At 41.1% G+C, this 21269-nt stretch overlaps 1 protein-coding gene across 3 annotated transcripts in view; it reads right to left on the minus strand.

Moving 5' to 3' along the window:
* Nucleotides 1-1957: 1957 nt before the first annotated feature.
* Nucleotides 1958-21269, minus strand: part of SETBP1 (SET binding protein 1) — a 379355-nt gene continuing 360043 nt past the window's right edge. For 2 of the 3 annotated variants that reach the window (XM_040478948.1, XM_040478950.1), the window contains exons 6-7: nt 20298-20330; nt 1958-7394 (exon numbers count right to left, since the gene is read on the minus strand). In XM_040478948.1, the coding sequence (XP_040334882.1) occupies nt 6778-7394; nt 20298-20330 (650 nt within the window). In that variant the 3' untranslated portion in view covers nt 1958-6777. The remainder of the gene's footprint in view (nt 7395-20297; nt 20331-21269) is intronic. The other variant, XM_040478951.1, reaches the window with a different exon arrangement.

Below are 21269 nucleotides of genomic sequence, written 5' to 3' on the forward strand. Positions count from 1 at the left end.
ACCCCAGATACGGGCTTTTCCCATAAAAGTGAAAGCATTAGTAGTAACAATGGAGGTGCACACCACTGTCTGCCTCCTTCTCAATCCCTTTCACACCCAGTCATTGTCTCATATGACCTATAAAGAGCTTTCTATGACCTTGGGCAAATCCTTTAGCTTTTCATATCCCATTGTCCTCACTCCCGATCACGTGTGTGACAGGTTAAATTTTTTGAAGTCGTAACTGATTTCCAATATCCTCGCTCTGCTACTGGTGTCCTCCCCCCATACAGGCAACTAGGCTGGTTTGTGCTCATTCCCTCAGGGCATGTATCTGACAGCAGAAAGCAAAGGGGAGACCAAAATTAAAAAGACTTTTTTCCCTGGCTTTTCAGTTTCAAATGCCTGGAAACTAGGAAAATAGAAAGAACTTGGGGCACAGAGAAACAATTTGGAAGGAAGTTGGAGCAAGGTTTTCATAGTGACCGGTCCTTTCTTTCCCTCTAGGTTAGAAGAGGGACCCTTAGGTCTGTAACTAAGGTTCTCCTATGCTGGTGGAATGGGGGCTTAAAAATTAATAATGTTGAGCTGCAGAGAAATTTAAAAATGTATATTCCTTCCACCCATCTATTTGTAGACTGAGGTTCATACCAGCCCCATGTGTGAACACATCTGACTTTCCCAAGAATCATTGTCAGCACATTGCTATTCTGTGGGCTGATTAAAACCCCCAAAGATGGGCCAGTCCATTCCAAGGCAACTGCTTTGTCCCTGCTGGCGGGAAGAGATTAGGGGCACTCTGGGAAGTCATTGCTGATTTCAGAAATACCACCAGCCTAATGAACCCGAGTTAGAAAGAGGACTATATAATGCTTTAAATTTTCCTGGTTCAGTGCAAGATAGTTGGCAGAGAGGGAAAAGAGGGCAAATTCTACTTTGTTAGAAGTGCTGACTAAATTCTCTGAGTATCAGGAGGCTACCCAAAGCACTAGTGCTCTGACCACCCTGAGGCTTCCCTAATAATCTACTCCTGAAGACTTCCATTCATTCCACCAGACTTCCGTTATTCCACTGTGGGTGCTCCACATACCGAAAGTCCTAATAAATGTCACAGCGGGATGGATTGATAGGGATGAGAGCTGCTCCTGACACTCCCTACATACCTTGTTGGATTTTGAAAGAAGTGCTCTGGAAGACTGCATAAAGAAAGAGAGTGAAAAATACATAAATATATGTATGTTTACATATTCTCAATGTACAATGTGCAAATTATACTTTAAAAGGGCTTTATAAACCAACTTGACTCTAAAAGCAAAATTGGAACAGAGTGGGAAGAGAAGAAAGTGCCAGTGTGGGGGCTCCTCGCTTTTTCGGAGGCCCCATCACTCTTACCACTTGCCACATTCAGAACTGCTAGCTCATTTTTCAAACACAGGCCTTGTACATTCCTCCAGAGCAAGGACTTCTTACTCCTGGCCCTTGTCCTCAGGGTCTTGTTCAGACTGGTAGACTCTGGCTAGGTGATCCATAACTGTCTACGGTTGATTAAGTGCCCTTTCCTATCACTCCAAACTTTAAATCCAGCCGGGGATCTATCCTTGAGATATCTGACATCATGGGATATTTAGTAAGAAAGCTTAATCCCCATCCATAATGTTGTAAAAATTTAGGACAGGATGGGTCTCCAACATTATCCAACATACTTTGATTACTTTCAGCAGAGGTCTGACTGGTTCTTTGAATCTAGCCCTTGGCTTTACATCCAGGTGTAATATATTCTGAACAGTAACCCAGTAAATCAGACTCAAATCTTGCCCAAGATGTACTTCCCAGATTTCTACAAAAGGCAGAAGTTTGGTTAGAATTTTCTCAATGATTCTATATCCAGTTGGTGTGAGCAAAGACCCCCCAAATACTATTAAACTCCTTAGTGATGTGAACCAGATGGAAAATAAAACAAAAGAATTCACAACTCATGTTAGACTGAATTGAATGTCTTTAATTTCACACAATGAATAACATATGAATAGGATTAACTTTTTTTTTTTTTAATAGTTAAGTGCTCTATACTGTGCTAACCTGATCTGGTAGCGAAAAAGACTGAGCTTTCTTTTAGAAAAAATGTTTAAAACCCAACATCTAAGACCATGGAGGAGCATGACAGTAAAGCATGCCAGATGTATCTACGCCTCAAATAACAGCAAGTCCGTGTTCATTTTAAATGTACAAAAATGCTTTATGAATAAAAACTGTTACAAAAAGAACATTTCAAACAATGTACAATTTTCTTGCCTCTATATTCAATAAAATACAAATACATTTTTTGTTCTAAAATATGTTTACATACAATCAAAGTAGAACATGCAAATTACACTTTAAAAAAGGCTTTTAAAAACCACTTATGAATACAAACTAAAAATTAGCCAGCACGACTTGTAAGACAATCTTGTGCCCCATTTTTTCTTTTGAAATATATATATACATATTTAACACATCATGTGCATTTATTATTATTTAAGAAATAGATTTTTTAAAAAAGGAAGAAAAAGAAAGACACCAACCTAGGTTGGAACTGCCCTTCTGTGTTGACCAGTGGCAGCTCTTTTCAATTTTTCCCCCCTTTAGTGTTTATTATACCTGGGGAAGTGGGCAATAGATATCCAGGAAGTTTCTTCCTTGGTTGATATGTGCTTCTAAGACTGTTCCCCAAATGACTGAGTCCCACCAGAAGGAAGACTCATTAGTGGGGCAAACTCTCCAAGAAACAAGAGGCAGAGGGAGCCTTGTATTGTGGAAAGAAACTTTAAAAAACACCAAGAAAATGCTACGGTATATTACAGTTCGAGTTTCTAGGCACTGTGATGACATTATCTGTAAGCTCTGGCATTTGGACCATTGTGATACTATAGGGTAGTGTTGAGAATAATGTCTATATTTATCTACTTTTACATAATGAGAAGACTGAAAATCCTGCAATGTAACACTTAAATGGCTTTTGAGGCATTTCGGCTTCTGCCACCCCGTCTCTCTCCATGCTACAGTTGGCATTTAAAGGCTTTGGAAATATATGTATAGACTTTAGACAGTTCCCAGGTAAATCTTCCTAGTGGTAGGGAAAAAATATTCTCCAAAAACTCATTATCTGAATATTGTTGGGTAATAAGCTGTAGGAGTGGGATTTTCTACTAAAGTACTAAAACCAAATCCTTTATGATGTGCATGTAGTACATCACCTTATACTATAATTCTGTCACCACTTGCTTATCATATTTATAGAGCCAGCACTGTGCAGAACACAAATTCCGACTGCCATCCAACATGGCCTCCCACTCCGAACAGCAGCCAAGTTAACATGCTAATCCTCTGTCAGCCCTTAGTCACCTACTCTGGGCTGTCAGTGGCTGTTGAGTCCCGGTCCTGCCAAGTCACAAACCAGCTCCTGACATGCTCTCCTTTCTTTTGACCTGTCTTCCTTGGGTTGTAGCCAGAGCCATGCTATTAGAGGAAGTTAAACTTCTCTTTCACATGAGATGAGGGGTTGAAAAGCAAGTGGCTCCTCAGCCACTTAGGAAGTGGATCAGAGACCCATCATCACCTTCAAGGAGGCTTTTACATCTCGATTTCATCCTTTGCTCACCTCTAATCAGATTCCCTGTAAGTGGGTTCATGCCTGCTTGCTGAAGGAAAGTATTCCATAAAAAAAAAAAACAAAGAACCAAGAGATTTCTTTATGAAATAATTGCTGGAGGTGTTTATGGAGTTCCATGCATACCAAATGACATCTTCTCTAAATAAAAATGCAGCCTCCAGAAGGCAGTGTTGGCTGGCTAGAGACTCCTCAGTCCGGGTCAAGATTGCTGAGTTCTCATCCTGGTTCTGCATCCAATGAGGTGAAACTAGGCTGGCCCAGTGTTGAGCCAGGACAGGAGAGGAGAGACTAATGGAAAGGGGTTACTTAGAAAATAAGAAAATGGTTGTACCAATGAGATGAGTTAAGTTAATGGTAAGTATAAGAAAAAAAAAAAAGTAACATGATACTGAGTGGGGAGCTGGGCAGGGGAGAGAGGAAGCCGTACCGTGCCTGGACTAGCTTCCACCTTCCAATGGCTATTTAGCATGTCTCAGTTTGGGTCCTCTGTGGTTTTCTAATCTATTCTTAGGGTCATAAATGTAGAGGATTTGCATTTAAGTCACATGGCAACTGTAGAACTGAATTTATGTAGTTACAACCCTGCTATATCCCTCCTGGAATACCTTACACTGGTTTGGAAATTCTAATGTATCCTTAAGTTATTTGACATTTCTCTCCAATTAGAAGTTAATGTCAATTAGAGTTTGGGTCCTTCTTTAAGAAGCTCAGAGAGTGCCAGCTCATTCTCTTCTGCAGGAAGACTGAGTCTACTCACAGACCTGTTTGGGTAAATGGTACAACACCAGAAGGAAGAAGGGCAAAAGAAAGAATGAAGGAAATGATTTTCAAAGTCTGGCAGGAGAGAAACCCCTTTATGGTTTAATTGGAATGAAAATGGTTGCTCTTTCATAGCCATGGTGGGGTGAACGGGGCTAATTTAAATCTTCCTCTCCGGTGACTTTGGAACCACTCAGACATGGCTTGGGAATGACACATTGAAAATGGCTGGTTTGATTTTGCTGTTCAACTTCTGTGAAATGCCAAAGGTCCACCTAGGTCACAAACAGAGTAGCTATGATATAAGCTTTAAAGTACAGGAGGATGCATTCCTTTAAACTTACATATTGCTAGGATTAAATGTGACTGACCTAGTGGGTAGCAAATGATGTTAAGCCCAAGGTGACAGTGCAGAATAGGATGACTCTGTGGGTAATTTCAACCATTGTTGGTGCCATGACAGAGCAGTGATGTTGGCAAGCATATTAACTTGGGATTTTTAAATTTACTCCCATAGATACCCCATCCCTTATTCTCCTGTGTTCCCAGCAAAAATCCATCTCTCTCTAAGGAAACAGTGTTGTGTTTTGAAGTGATAATACAATTTCCAGCCAGTCCCAACTTCCTGTAAAGAAACTTAATTTGGAGGTAAACCAGATATTCTAATTCCCATTAGAAAATTGAATTCTGTCTCTCAGTGTCTCTCTTTTTATAATCTACCATGCCAGGTGTTTGATGTCTTGGGGAAGGTAAGGGGAGGAGGAAGGGAGAAAATTGAAAATACTTATTTGAAATTTCCACATCTGACTTTTAGAAAACATCTACGGCAATGGAATAACTTCATATTCATTCTGAGTCTTCTTAACATGTTTTACTTGAGCTGTGGAAATGGGTGATAGAGATGGAATATTTGTCCACGCTAAACCAATGGCTAGAGTACAACTTGGATGAGAAATGTACAGTTGAAATTGACCATTTAAAAGACGATTTGTCACACACAGTTTGCATCCATGCAGACTGATAGATTTATAATTACATTATGTACAAAAATGTTTTAGTTTATTAAGGCAACCACAATTTGGATACTTTGTCCAAGGTGGCTTGATACAATTGGAGTGGTGATACCCTTTGAGCATTTTCTTTTCTTTCTTTTTTTTTTTTTTTTCAGATAAGAACACTTACTCCCATTTGCTTTTAAGAAATAATTATCAAGAGATAATGGACTTATTCTATTGTCTTTTTGTTTCTTTTCTTTTCTTTTTTTTCCCAACAATCTATGATAGCTACTTGTATGAAGGTTCACATACCAAGGCATTGCCAGACATTTGTCTTTCTGGTGGGTCTGGGGTTTCAATTTTTGGTGATTTGTCAGTTATTCCATTTGCTGTGGGTTATTAAAACCGTTCTGTTCTGCCTATTCTCTGCTGATATGTTTTAAGTATAAAAATAACCTGATTGACACCCCGGCCAACATATCCTTGGCTGCTCTAAATCACTTATTAAAAAGGCTCTATCAATACTGAGTATCTGTTTCACAATGATTGGGATTCGAAGCCAAGTTCCTTGGGACAGCATGCCAAGGGTGAACATTACAACACACATAAAGTTTACATTATTTAGGTGTGTACCAAGGAAAAGAAGGCAGCAAGTAAGTTAATGAAAAGGTATATGGAAGTACAATGGGCAAAGGAAAGGTAGGAACAGACTACGCTAAGTATCAGTGTGTGATATAGCAGAGGCATACAGAAGAATATGAATCCATGTCTAAGGTTGCCTATCACTAGAATTCCACCTTCTGATGACGAATCCATCTGAGAAACTGTATGGTTAATGGAAAGATTCAGGTCACCTGAAGATGATGTTGGTGCCCCAAAGCCTAGCCAAGCTTGGAAAAACCAAAATAAAAGTAAAAACCAATTAAGTGGAAATGGGTTACAACAAAGCCAGTTGAGGAATTTGCAGCTTTTCTCCCCTTGGAATGTTTCCTGATTGAGGGTGCTTCCCTTTCAATTTTCCTGGCCAGCAAATGCAATGGAATCAAAGGCGCACCTTGGATGCAGGAGGCCCGGTGGCTGTCAAAGAGCACCACCACCGGCTTTCTCCTCCTCGATGGGTCTTCTCGCCTGCAAAGGATCTAGCCATACTGAAGTGCCGCTTGGTTTGGAACTGCTGTAAAGCACAGACCAGCTTCTGTTGAAGGCGTCCCCCTGCTTTGCTTTCCCAAGAGCTACGGATGGCTCAACCCCGTCATCGGGCGCGATTCTGCCTGCCCAGCTTCTGGAGAGAAGGGCATTGGTGTCCCTGCAGCGTGGGATTCCGCCCCCACCCCGGCTCACTGCACTTCCAAGTGTCAGTTCCCCCAGCCCCAGGTTCAGACGCCCAGACCCACCCTAGGGAAGGCCATCGCTCTCACTCCCTCGGGATTTCCTCTGCCTTTTGGCCTTCACCTCCTCTTCCTGGGGCAGGGGCTGCTGCGGGGGCGGCTGCTGCGGGGGCTGGGCAGGAGGCTGAGGTTTGTGTTTCCTCTTCCCTCCTCCTCTGGGGGTCTTGGGCAGGGGCGGGGGCGGGGGCGGCGGCGGCGGGGGCGGGAGGGGCGGCGGCGGGGGCGGGGGCAGGGGCGGCGCCTCCCGGGCCATGTGGATGACCGCCTCGATGGTGGCCATGATGGTGTCTTGGGTGGCGGCCGGCTCCAAGACGAGCGGGCTCAGGCTCGGCTTCTGCCCCCTCTTGCTGGGAAGGTCGATGCATTTTTCCAGCACCGGCATTTGGTCTCTGGAGTCCTCATCGAACTGGGTGGGCTGCTTTCGGGGACGCCCTCTCCTCTTCTTGACGAAGTTGTTGCCTGTCTTTGATTGTCTCTGCAGCCGCTTGGCCTTCAGGATCTTGTTCACGTGGTCCAGGTTCTTCTTGGTGGACAGGATCTTCGTGTAGTTGCACATCTTGCGCACCTCGCACTGGATGGCCTCGATCTCCCGCCGCTTGAATCGCTTCTTCAGGGAGGAGCTGGCTGCAGGAGGGGAAGAGAGAAGATTGAGCACCAGAGGCAAGCTGCCCTAAACCCAGCTATCGCACTGACAACTGGCATTATATTTGGCCAGGAAGATTCTGGAGGAGCGATGCTATGGATGTGACCCAGTATCTAGTCTTCCTTTTCCTTGATGGAAACTGAAAATAGTACAAGTCAACATTGGTTGGCTATCTTCTGTGCACACAGCAATTCTATTTATACTATTTCTTGTTTACAACAATTCTGTGGCATGCTCTTGTTCCCCATGTCTAGGATTTAGAAACAGGCTTACTCCATGTAGGAAGATCTACCCTGGGAGTGAATGTCAGAATCAATATTCCCATTACCTGTTCCTATTATCTTTTATTTTTTATTTAGCCCTTTGACATTTGATGTGATTCAATTTAGGATTAGGTTATGCTTTTTCTTTTTGTAGAAGATGTTGAATGAAAAAAAATGACAGTCCTTTATAACAAGCAATCTGGATCCTTCACATGTACTATCAACCTCAAAAAAGAGATGCCTTGACCTCACGGGGAGCATGTATGTAAGTGTGCCTATTTATTTCTAACCCTCCTCTACTGACAGGAGGGAGGATTATTTTCTGGGACACCATCTCTCTGATTCCCACCCCCCCGCTCCCGCTCCGCCAATGTTCTAGACTTGTCTAGTTGCCTGATAGTGTCCAGTTGACCAAGTCCTTCTTAACCAATTCATCCTCCGAAAACCTCAAGGGAAACCAGCCGGGTGTTTCTGAATCACTCCCACTATTCCACTACTTGGCTCTGTTGTTTGTAAAGAGCTCCTTTCAGATCCTGGTGGCCAGATGGACCTGTACTGTATGAGTCAAACCTCTAATCTCCAGAAGTCAGGTACTGCTACCGCTAAATAGCCTTCAGAACTGCTTTGTTTTGACGTTCGGACACTGTAAAATGTGAATGGCTTCAAGACGTAGCAGACCTTTCCTCCTTTAGGTTATTCTTTCTCCCTGTGCTGTTCATGAGCAGGCATGCATGTACGTCCATGTGTACACACACACACACACACACACACACACACACACTCAGGCACTCACACATACTCTTCTGCCCCATCTTCACACCGTCCCCTCCTTTTTTATGAACGTAAGAAGTGTGTCCTCACTTAGTTTTTTGCTGCTGTGATATACCCTAGATTCTCAACCCCAAAGATGCCTATGGAGAAGATGCTGACCCTACTAAACATTACAGGACCATGTATTATGGTTTTAGCATCATAGTTTCGTGTGTTATCCCATGTTTTTTCAACTATGTCCTAAGGAAATAAGGAGGGGGGCACCTGGGTGGCTCAGTTGGTTGAGCATCTGACTCTTGATTTTGGCTCAGGTCACAATCCAAAGGTCGTAGGATTGAGCCCCTGCATTGGGCTCTGTGCCAAGCATGGAGCCTGCTTAAGATTCTCTCTCCCTCTCCTTTTGCCCCTCTTCCCTGCTCACATGTACTCTCTCTCTCTCTCTCTCTAAAAAAATAATTAAGGGAAATGAGGGAAAAATACTGAAAACATGGATACCATTCTCACTTATTCTTGGGCACTCCCACTTTATTCCTTTCCCTGCTTCACCCCATTTCTCTTTCGTGCTGTGGTTGGCACTGAACTCCAGGAGGGTATTATTTGAAGTTATTTACGCCACTAGCTTTATGGAGTGGGAATCTCTGAGTTCCATAGGACAGGTCAAAATGTTACTGCTTTTGGCCCAAGGTCATTGTAAGACTTACTGAGCAATGAATAACTACTGAACAATCTTTAAAATAAGTTATAAAGATCAAAATAGAACAAAGCCAGAGTGAGCTTCTGAGTACAAAAATAAAATGTTTGTAGTTAGTGTTGTGAAAGAAAAGCGTTGCTCAATTGTAAGTTCTCAGATGCAGGGATCAATTCTTGTCCATCTTTGTGTCCCTCACAGAGCATAGCGTGGTGCCTTGTCCGTGGACAGGATTTAAAAATTGTTTTTGGACTGATGAATCACACTAATCATTGTGCCTTGTAGTCAGAGTCTTCTCTAAAAGAGTTCAAGTTTGGATTTCTAAAGCATCCGCTACAAAAATAGGGACAGTAGGAGCTAGCAGGTCTCCATGTCCGAGCCAGGTGATCTATCTTGTCCACAAAGTTCATGAGTATTGAGAAGACGTCAGAAAGACTCCACAAAACCTTTGGCATTATTCCAAGTACACGTTTCATGTGAAGTTAACCCTTTCTTTGTATCATCTTTGGGGGAAAGAAAACTCTGTGTAGTACATAATACAGCATATATAGGTAGAAAGTAAAACATTTAGGAAATTAGTTGTCAACATCTGACTGACTAAAGATTGACTGGAAAACTCCATGAACGGCAGGTCATTTGGGAGAAATACAAGCATTGGTTTTGTTTCTCTCAGTGTTTTCTTTTTAGCATGAAGTGACAAAAAACAAACAAAAGGAACCTGGTAGATAATACCGTATTCAGTAATTCATTGTATGCTGCATAATATGTTATTAAGCCCTTGTACTGAAAAAATGATTATGAAATAAGTTAATTCTCAGTCATATAAACATACCTTTACTAAAAATATCATAACCAATTCCTTTGCACCCACTGTTCACATTTAATAAATGTTAACTTTTGCCATATATATTTTTTTTATTTATATATGAAATTTATTGTCATATTGGTTTCCATACAACACCCAGTGCTCATCCCAAAAGGTGCCCTCCTCAATACCCATCACCTACCCTCTCCTCCCTCCCACCCCCCATCAACCCTTAGTTTGTTCTCAGTTCTCAACAGTCTCTTATGCTTTGGCTCTCTCCCACTCTAACCTCTTTTTTTTTTTTTTTTTCCTTCCCCTTCCCCATGGGTTCCTGTTAAGTTTCTCAGGATCCACATAAGAGTGAAACCATATGGTATCTGTCTTTGTATGGCTTATTTCACTTAGCATCACACTCTCCAGTTCCATCCACGTTGCTACAAAAGGCCATATTTCATTTTTTCTCATTGCCACGTAGTATTCCATAGTGTATATAAACCACAATTTCTTTATCCATTCCTCAGTTGATGGACATTTAGGCTCTTTCCATAATTTGGCTATTGTTGAGAGTGCTGCTATGAACATTGGGGTACAAGTGCCCCTATGCATCAGTACTCCTGTGTCCCTTGGATAAATTCCTAGCAGTGCTATTGCTGGGTCATAGGGTAGGTCTATTTTTAATTTTCTGAGGAACCTCCACACTGCTTTCCAGAGCGGCTGCACCAATTTGCATTCCCACCAACAGTGCAAGAGGGTTCCCGTTTCTCCACATCCTCTCCAGCATCTATAGTCTCCTGATTTGTTCATTTTGGCCACTCTGACTGGCGTGAGGTGATACCGGAGTGTGGTTTTGATTTGTATTTCTTTGATAAGGAGCGACGCTGAACATCTTTTCATGTGCCTGTTGGCCATCCGGATGTCTTCTTTAGAGAAGTGTCTATTCATGTTTTCTGCCCATTTCTTCACTGGGTTATTTGCTTTTCGGGTGTGGAGTTTGGTGAGCTCTTTATAGATTTTGCCATATATATTTTAATGTTTATTTATTTTTGAGAAAGAGGGAGACAGAGTGCGAGCAGGGAGAGGCAGAGAGAGAGGGAGACACAGAATCTGAAGGAGGCTTCAGGCTCTGAGCTGTCAGCACAGAGCCCAACATGGGGTTTGAACTCACGAAACTTGAGATCATGACATGAGCTGAAGCTGGACACTTAACCAACTAAGCCACCCAGGTGCCCCTATACATTATTATATTTTTTTAACAGTTTATTTGTTTTTGAGAGACTGAGAGAGCACAAGTGGGGGAGGGGCAGAGAGAGAGGGAGACACAGAATCTGAAGCAGGCTCCAGGCTCTGAGCTGTCAGCACAGAACCTGACGTGGGTCTTGAACCCATGAACCATGAGATCATGACCTGAGCCAAAGTCAGATGCTGAGCCACCCAGGCGCTCCCTATACATTATTTTTTTAAAGAAAGAAAATATTATAGATTCAGCTAAGTCAGACTCCCCTCTCAATTCCATTCCAGTCCTTTCCTTTTCCATGCTTTTATTTATATTTTTACTGCATATGCATGAACCCATATTAGTAAAAATTACAGAGCTGAAACTACCTAATGTTGGTGGTACTGTAAGGAAGTGGGGGTCCTTGTACACTGTTGGTAGGAGTGTAAACTCAACTAATCATATTGGTGAGCAGCTGGGCACTGACCACTAGCACTGAAGATGGGCTTGCTCAATGCCCCAGAGAACCTGTGTCCAGGCTGGCTCCTTTACTTATCTGTAGTGGGAGGCTAAGGATGTGCAAGGATGTTCCCTGAAGCCCAGAAGACTGAAAACAGTCTAAATGTTAAGGAGATAATCCGTTACAATAGATAGACTTAATCTATTGGTTTAATCCGTAAACAATAGAATATTATAGATCTGTTGAAAGGAATAAGCAACATATATCAACATGGTTAAATCTAAAAACAAAACAAAGTTGGTAACAAAAGTGAATACAAGTACTTGCAAATATACCATTTAAAAAAGTGTAAAAACACTTTTCAAGTCCCTTGAATTCAAGATCCCTTGATTTTTTTCTTAATTTTTTTTTAATGTTTATTTATTTTTGAGACAGAGAGAGACAGAGCATGAATGGGGGAGGGTCAGAGAGAGGGAGACACAGAATCTGAAACAGGCTCCAGGCTCTTAGCGGTCAGTACAGAGCCCAATGCGGGGCTTGAACTCATGGACGGCGAGATCATGACTTGAGCCAAAGTCGGCCGCTTAACCGACTGAGCCACCCAGGCGCCCCAGATCCCTTGAATTTTTATTTCATTTTCAGTGTGCAAATGTGGAGGTTTAAAGTGACAACAATGTGGAAGCTCAATTGTGAGCTAAGGATTAGGTGGATGAGATTTCACTCTCCTCTCCAAAGCTACCTCATACTGCATAAGCTTCTAGAGGAGTACCGTCCAGTAGGGTTTTCTGCCATGGTGGAAATGTTATATATCTGTGCTGTCCCATTTGGTAGTCCTTAGACACATGTGGCTACTAAGCGCTTGAAATGTGGCTAGCGTGACTGAGAAACTACATTTTTAATTTGACTTAAATTTAAATAGCTCCATGTGGCTGGTGGCTACTGTACTAGGCAGCTCAGTTCTAGTCCTAACCACCATGAAATACACTGGGTTCATTCAGTAAAATACAGACTGTGGGAAACTTGACAAATAAGATGCAAGTAGAGAAAGGCAGGGGAGGTGGCAGGACTGTAAATTAAAAAAGACGTAAGAGATAAAATGACCATATTTTGCTGCCAGTTTAAACAAACTGTCAAAAGAGATCTTATTTCATGAATTCATGGACATTTGAATAGTGTCTGGGCATTGCATGATATTATTTAATTCCTGTTTACTTACTTAGGTGTGATAACTGCATTATGACAATGTTTTAAAGTACTAAGCTTTTAGAAATACTTGCTATTTCTTTTTTAAAGTAGGCTTCACGTCCAGCATGGAACCCAATGTGGGGCTTGAATTCATGACCCTGAGATTCAAGACTTCAGCTGAGATCAAGAGTAGGATGCCCAACCAACTGAGCCACCCAGGTGCCCCTAAAATATTTATAGATGAAGTCACATGATATCCTCTGGAATTGGCTTCAAAATAATGAGGAATAGAGGAGATAAGTAGAAGTACTGATGAAATAGGATTTCTCTTGAGTTAATATTACTGAAGCTGGGTGATGGGTACACTGCGGTTTATTATGCTATTCTGCCTACTTTGGTATATACTTGATAATTCCATAATACCTGGTTGAAAACATATACATGGCAAGTGGCAATAAAACATCTTTCTTTACATCTTAGGACTGTAGGGTGCTCTGGTTTTTCACCCTTTTGGGCTCTGTCACCAAAATAATTTTTGAAAGATAAGAAATGTCCTCAGCAAAAGGCATGTATCATCACCCTAGAAAATTCCTGCTGGTAGCTACCCTCCTGGCTTAATGGGCTGGGAGAATGATTAAGTGCTCTGGCTTTTATGCTGTGACCAAATGAATAAACATATCAGGGCCCAATCTCCATTGATGCCATCAGGGGCTAAGACTTAATATGCCTCTTTCTTTTTTACATTGTAAACTTTGGAGGTTGGGGGGAGGTATCCACATCTACTGAACATCTGAATTGTATTTTGCCCGTATATGAATAATCCAAATATTTCAGTTCAGGTTTGTTACCCTTGCATGAGAACTGCAGCAGAGGGCAGGGCAGTGGGAAGGACTCTGCAGGGGCAGCTAGAAACAAATCTGAACTTGGATGAACATCTTAGCCTCTCTGGATCTCTCCTCATCTATTACATTGGGCAGTTATACTAGATACTCTCAAAATTCCCTTCTAGATTTAAAGATTGCTGTAATTCTTTCCTATTCTCATTATCAGTTGGCTTCCCAAATGTGAGGTGGAATAATTTCAAATTATTTTGAAATTCTAGTGGTGGTGGAGGGGGGGTGAGGACTTTGGTCTTGGCAGGATTCGATATTCACAAATCTTTCTCCTTATTGCTTATGATTTCATTGTCCCTCTAAATGTTTTCAGATTTTTCTCTCTTCAAATTGTTTCATTATTAGACAGTAATTTCTGGGCTCTTGCAGCAAAGATTGATTCCATATTTGCTCTCCTTCTTATAATGGGCCCATATCTTGCCTGCTCTTTGTTAGTTTTAAAAAATAATTATGAGTGGCCAAGGCAAAATGAAAATTCATGTCTTCATAACTGCAAAGCAAATCATCTTCTAGACCTTTCTCTGTATTTAAAATTGTCATGCAAATGGTTGACTTGGTTTTGGGCCCAGACGTAGCTTTTCTGTCTTTTAGTTCCCATTATCAGAGGATTGGCTCATCAGCATTTGTTGATTTGGTCACGTCTTTTATGATAATCAAAGACTGGACTTAACACTGTGTTTTGCACACTGACTTTGCAGATGTAGGATAGGCACTGTGAGCAAGAGAGAGGCTAACAAGGCTTAGTTATATGTAAAGTTCCTCCAAAATAGGTGCTAATGATTTGGAGACTATACTTTGTCCATGTGCAAGACACATCTTAATTTGAGAAGAAAGTTCTGGGTGTGTCAGAAAGGGAAGCAAATTCATCTCTAGATTCGTTAGAATATTTCTTGCTGTTTAAATATCCCTGCAGGGAGGGAGGTAATACTGGGAGGACTGTTGAACTGCCTGGAGTTGCCTTCCAGGGTGGAAAGGGCTGGAACACTCTTTCCCTCAATCAAGGCAGACAGCTGCAGTATGAATTACATTGTATGGTGATCCAAGTTAAGATCCTTCGAAGGCAGAAGCCATGTCATTTCTTCGTACTCCCAGGATCCCCAGTCCAGGCTCATTCACACAGTAGCACATGGAACTGGCATATAGCAACACATGGTCAGCAAATACAAGCTCAAGGGAATTCACTTGTTTAATGTTCTCCCATGAAATTGTGCATTTTTTTTTTTTTTTGGTACTTTGTACTTTACTCAGTAATGATCTCTTGTTTTCCTAATGCAGCCTTTTATTTTTTAATGGGATGTATGAAGCAACTTGCCTTGGCATGCAAACGTTCTTCCTTTTTCCCTAGAATTTAAATTAACCTTATACAATCCTGGCCTTAAAGGCTCTTTTTAAAAAAGATGGCAAGTTGCCTCTGTTGGTGAGGCTTCTGCAAGGCAGGGCACATCTGAGTTGCTGTTGGTCATCAGCATAAGTGCCATAGTACTGCTTTACAATTTCAAAGCTGTAATTTAGAATTAAGGGTTAGCAGATGTGGGAGATTTGTCATGATATAAAGGTGTCTCCATTCTATTTTTAAAGGCATAATACAGTTTGGGGTTTCTTTGAAAATGTGACTGGCTTGTGTGAAGCACACAGTACCTGCTTGATTCTTCCAGGGCAGCTCCCACTTAGGGGTTTAAGGTAAAGCAACATCCTATCTTGACTGCAGTGCCTTGGTGGTTGGGGGGAGCGGGGGGAAGGTGGGGATCCTGGTTTTGTTTTGCTCTTATTTCTCATTCTCCCTGGGACAAGTGAGGGTTGGAGGCAAAGTGGGCCTTTTGGCTGATGGAGAAAATGAAGCAGCGGGATGTACATGTTCACAAGGAGAGCTCTGAAGAAGCAAGGGCCACCAGGGTGCCTCCCCTACATTTTCTGGGAGACATTATGGCATTAGGGATCCAGGAACTTGTCTCACATTGTCCTGCTGCCTCTGCAACTCTGCCCACATCACTCATAGCCTCTGTGCCTCTCCAGCTCTGATCACCTCTTAATTTAGCCACTTTCTTAGTGGGGTGCATGTTCCCATGGAGGAAGCAGGACTATCTACCTGGCTACAAGAAAAACATATTAATAGTTTTTATTTATATTACTTATATTTGATCTAAAAAGTAAGAATTAAGCTAAGCATTCTAATGCTTAATGTTTGGGGTAACTGTGATGCCCTTATTTGGGCTGTACATCAGATGTGTCACCTGTCACCGCTGGGCAGGAGGTACCTAGGAGAAGGGGGAGAGGTCACGTTCATTTAAGGGGGTTGGCGGGCATATCCATCAGTTTCTTACTTTTGGGAAGGGCACGTCCTATATTCAAAACGCTATAATAGGTCAGCCCTTATGGTTCTTTTTAGGAAATTAAGATCTTTGAAAAGAAAAAAAATCAAACTACTTAGTCATAAGATCAGGAATATCCATGAAATATGTCACATGACATGCAGTTTTTATTGGTTTCTCTTAGCAAACTATATAAGAGTTGCCATTTTCAGAGACGAATTTTGGCAGTTTCTTGTATAAAAAGACAAGGGTTCTAAATGTTCTCACCTTTGCTGTGCTGTCCATGGGCTGTCAGTGAAAAATACAAACAACTTAATGTCTCTTTAGGGTAAAATGGGAATTAATTTAACCGCTTTTAGGAAGAAACTCATACTTGAGACAGCATTTTTTTTTTCAACGTTTATTTATTTTTGGGACAGAGAGAGACAGAGCATGAACGGGGGAGGAGCAGAGAGAGAGGGAGACACAGAATCGGAAACAGGCTCCAGGCTCTGAGCCATCAGCCCAGAGCCTGATGCGGGGCTCGAACTCACGGACCGCGAGATCGTGACCTGGCTGAAGTCGGACGCTTAACCGACTGCGCCACCCAGGCGCCCCTTGAGACAGCATTTTTGACAACTGATTGAAAATGTTTCCATTGGCAATTTTGTTACTGAAAATGATATATTATAAACTATAAGATTCCTTAGATCTGCAAATTAAAAAATCTTGTAAACAGAGTTAACCTCCAAATGAAGAGTTTCAGAGATTTGAACTCATGAAACAATGCAATGCCTTTTGATATGCAAGACCATCTGATTGTCAAGGAAGTTGGTTAGACCAATTTCAACCACCTTTGCTTAACTGATGGATGGGACTGAAAAAAACAGTACATAAAACCTTGCATTGCAAGTAAGTAACTTGTTTTGGGAGTGTTCCACAAGACAAGCAAACACTTCTAATACATTTTAACTTGATAAACAAGCTATGTCTTGCAGTAGGAGTAGTACAATGTGAGGGTGGATGTCATGAGCCCATGGTTCTTTAAATGAGCTTTGATACACAAGTGCTTTGGATTACAAGCATGTTTCTGGTACAAATTATGCTCACAAACCAAGGTTTGTAATGCTCATAAAAACAAGGTTTTACCATATTCTGATTTAAGCAAAATGCTGCACTTTGTCCTCTTGGATATATGTTTATATGAAATACCCTTTCAATCTACAACATCTACTAATGAGTATTGAAACAAACTAAATCTGGAATCAGAGCTTCAAATTGGTTTATCACAAGTGTTAAAAAAAAAAAAACACAAGGTTTTCAAAAAGAAATATTCAAACTCATTTAGTTGGCCCTCCCAAAACATTTTTAGAAAGAAATATTAAAATGAGTGTAAAATTTTGACAACAGTGAAAATATTTTTGTTTCCTTAATACAAAGTTAAATGAAATTTAAAATTATTTTAACAATATGATTACAGATTTAGCTCAACATTTCAAAGTTTATATTTAAAATTTTTTTTAATGTTTACTTACTTTTGAGAGGGAGAGAGAAACAGAGAGTGAGCAGGGAAGGGGTGCAGAGAGAGGGACACACAGAATCCGAAGCAGGCCAGGCTCTAAGCTGGCAACACAGAGCCCAACACGGGGCTCCAACTCACCAACGGTGAGATCATGACCTGAGCCGCAAGTTGGACACTTAACTGACTGAGCCACCCAGAAGCCCCCAAAGTTCATATTTTAAAATATGAGTGTGTATATTCTGAATAGTGTTTACATGGAATTAACTGTTCAAAAGTATGTTAGTGATATCACCACATGATCAAAAATTTGGGCTGCTTTAAAGTTGCCCTTTCTGATTCTAAACCTCTGAAGAGTTTATTCACTCAGTATTTAATTCTAGAAGATCTTAACTTTCCATGTGCACAGCGTAAGAAGCATTAAAGCTTCTCAAAGACAGACCATACGTGTTCTTCATACACCTTGTGACAAAGAGCATGGTGTCTTTTTCACAGTAGATTCTTGCTTAATATATCTTGCTGGATTATTTCACATCATAAGCTCCTAGAGACTAAAGTCTGGGTATCAATAATCTTTATATTCCCTGGAGCAGTTTTAATTGAATTGCATGTAATTCCATGGCAGTTGGAACAGTGTCCTATCCATGGAGAGCTTCTACAGTAAGGTTGGAGGCAGACCTGGATGCCTCTTGGTTAGTCATTTCTGAGCTCCTGCTCCCTAGGTTTTCAGCATCCTTGACTTCTCTGACCACAGGGAAATAATGCCAGTCATTTCATGAGGTGAGCTTTGGGAGAACCACTTGTGGCTTTGGACAGATAAAGGCAGTGGTAACTCATCTCCAGAGAGAAAGTGCACAGAGGAAGAATGCAGCTAGGTCCCTCAGGGAGCCTCTAGGGGAGGTAACCAGGACTTGGTCAGGCCTAAGAAAGCTAGGTGAAGGGAGAGAGCTCAGAGATCAGGAGATGAACAACAGAGGCGATTTTCTCTGTCTCTAAGGCACACTGGGCATATTCGTTAGTAGGAACTGCCCCGGAAGGGGTCACAGAAGAGTTTCAAAGCTGGGAGTCTTTCTGGGCATGATGCTTATTAGGGCCACAGTGGCTTCCCAGCTTTTGGCAAGGAATGAACTGTAAGTGGTGGCACTCTTAAACTGGGAAATATGAGGGCCATTTAGGCTTACTCTGTTTCTTTCAATTAACTTTGGCTTTTGTCTGTTGCATGTGGCTCAAGCCCCAGCAGACTGAGTAGACAACTTGAGAGGCTGGATAGAAATGCAGTTAACGCCAAAAAGTTTGACGCTACATCTGCTGAGTCTCACAGCATGCCAGGTGGTCACACGGCGGGGGTGGTCACACCCTCTCAAAGGCCTCTTTATATTTCTTTTTCCCTTCCTCTCCAACGTGGCATAACTGTATCCTTAACCATAAATACCATCCCTTATATAATACACCAATTATTGTAGCTGTGTGTTTATACTTGATTGTGAGAGATTTTCTTGTTTAAATTTTGAAAAAAAAAACAAAGAAAAGAAAAACAGGGAACAAAGAATGTGGCAAATATGATTTCATGAAAACATTTACATTTTTAATATTTAGGCTCAGATAAAATAAATCCTGTTGACCATGCTAGAGCTTTAGGAATTGTGTCAAATAGTAGGTATCCGTGCTTTATTTTTCTTCCTAGTTTTAATAATTGCATTTGTTTACTTAAATCCTCAGGCTTGTTATTTATGATCTGATAGAAAACACCGCCTGGGATGTTGTAAGAATAAGGCTCTAGTCTAGACTTTGCACTCCTCAGTTCTGTGTTTCTAGACAAATTCTTGACTCCTTGGCAGGACCCTTACTTGTAAAAAAAAAAATTAAAAAGTCATATACCTCCAAGTCTTCTCTGTTCCAGGTAAGACATCCTTACTTCCTTCATCTGTGTTTCATATGAAATGAATTCTAGACTATGTTCCATTTTGATCCTGTTCCTCTGGAGATTTTAGTGTCTGTCAAATCTCATCTTAAATTTTGGTGCCTGGGATTGAACTGATTTTCCAAGTATGAAATGATTATGCAGAAAGATTAGGTTGATTAATTTCTGTGATCAAGGCACTACTACACTTCCGTTAATGAGAACTACATAAAAAATAAATAAATAAAACCTGCAAAGTTGTTTTTTTTTCCCCCAGCGACATCACACTGTTGGCTCATATTAAATAGAAGCTCAATTAACTCCCTTAAATGCTTCCATATAAACTGCTACCAAACGTGGCCATTGCTGTGTGGAATGGGTTTTTGAGCTTAAATACAAGCTTTCTATTTAAATCTGCAAAGTTTTATTTTATTGGTTTTCGTCCAGTGTTCTAGTCTGTTATGAAAGTTTTGAATCTTAATTTTGTTTTCTCAGAGACTGCCCAGATTTGTAAAATTTACAGAGGGTTTGAATACCCTCAGAGTTAATAACTGTCCCTTTATCTCCTTCTGGGCATGATTCGTGTGACCCAAATATACGCTATTGCTTTTCTCTTTATTTAAGTTTTTCCAAAAAAAAAATGGTAATTTACACACACATTCACACACACACACACACACACACACACACACACATCCCTGTATTCATCATAAAAACAACCAGGAATTTATACCCATTGCTTTAGACTTTCACGTATTTTTGTGTCTGGTCAGTAGATGATGGATGTGCTACAGAAAGAATGAATTTGCATTGCCTACAGGTGTGTGCCCAACTCTATTATTTCTGAGAGAGAGGATATTGCATCTGATGTTGGATTGGGTGGGGATGGGGAGTCTTACATTTTTCTTTTATCCACAGGCAATTCTCCTGCCCTAGTGAGAAAAGAAAAGAAAGGAAAAGAAAAAAGAAGAAACAAAACAATAGTCAGTATGCATCCAGTGCCTTCTAATTTCTGCTGGAATGCAGTTTAATTGGATATTCCTCTAAAAGCCACCGAGGACTCTCATTTCAATATTAATCTTTTTGGTCCCCTCTACATTGCTTGTATCTCTCTGACAGCATTTCATATAGTCTGTCCTGTGTTAAGATTATGGGATCAATCTGCATTTCTCTCTCCTTTTAAATTATGTTTTCTTAAGGAACAAGGACCATGCCTTATCCATTCTCATTCATTCTTGGAAGAAACATTGACTAAGCCCACTCTGTGCCAGGCTCTGTGTTAGACACGCCATTCCATGGCTTCCTCCCCCATGTGACCAGTACAGAGTTCAGCTGACTTACTTGAATTGAAATCAATCTATGTGACTTGACCTAAACCAACACTTACTGTCTGTTTTGTAAAGGCTGTGCGTGAAATATGAAAGGATTTATTGAAGGGGATCCAAATCACTGTAAATTAAATTAGATCTTCACATATTTCAGCTGTTCCCTACTCTCCTCAGAGCACCATTAACTGTCTGAAGGATCTAAGCTATGACCATAGCACTGAAGTACTGTGAAATATACACTGATATCCAAACCACTCCATAGACATGCAGATTCAATGACAAAAATAAGTTTGGAATTTATTAAGTGCCTTTAAGAAAAGCAGGTTGAACATTTAAGCCCACAGATTGATTAACATGATGGGGCTCCTGAAAAAGGGAGACATTTTTACGTATTATATTTTACTTAGCTACCATCAAAAATAGGAGCCAGAGACAGAGAGGAACAGAGAGACAAGACAGACAGAGAGACAGGAAGAGAGAGGATGAATGGTCTTTTCATTGCTGAACATTTGGATCAGAATTAAATGGTATATTGTGGGGGAG

This window comes from Herpailurus yagouaroundi, unplaced genomic scaffold (assembly GCF_014898765.1).
Source record: "Herpailurus yagouaroundi ecotype Mexico unplaced genomic scaffold, PumYag 142, whole genome shotgun sequence".
In the NCBI taxonomy this organism is placed as follows: Eukaryota; Metazoa; Chordata; class Mammalia; order Carnivora; family Felidae; genus Herpailurus; species Herpailurus yagouaroundi.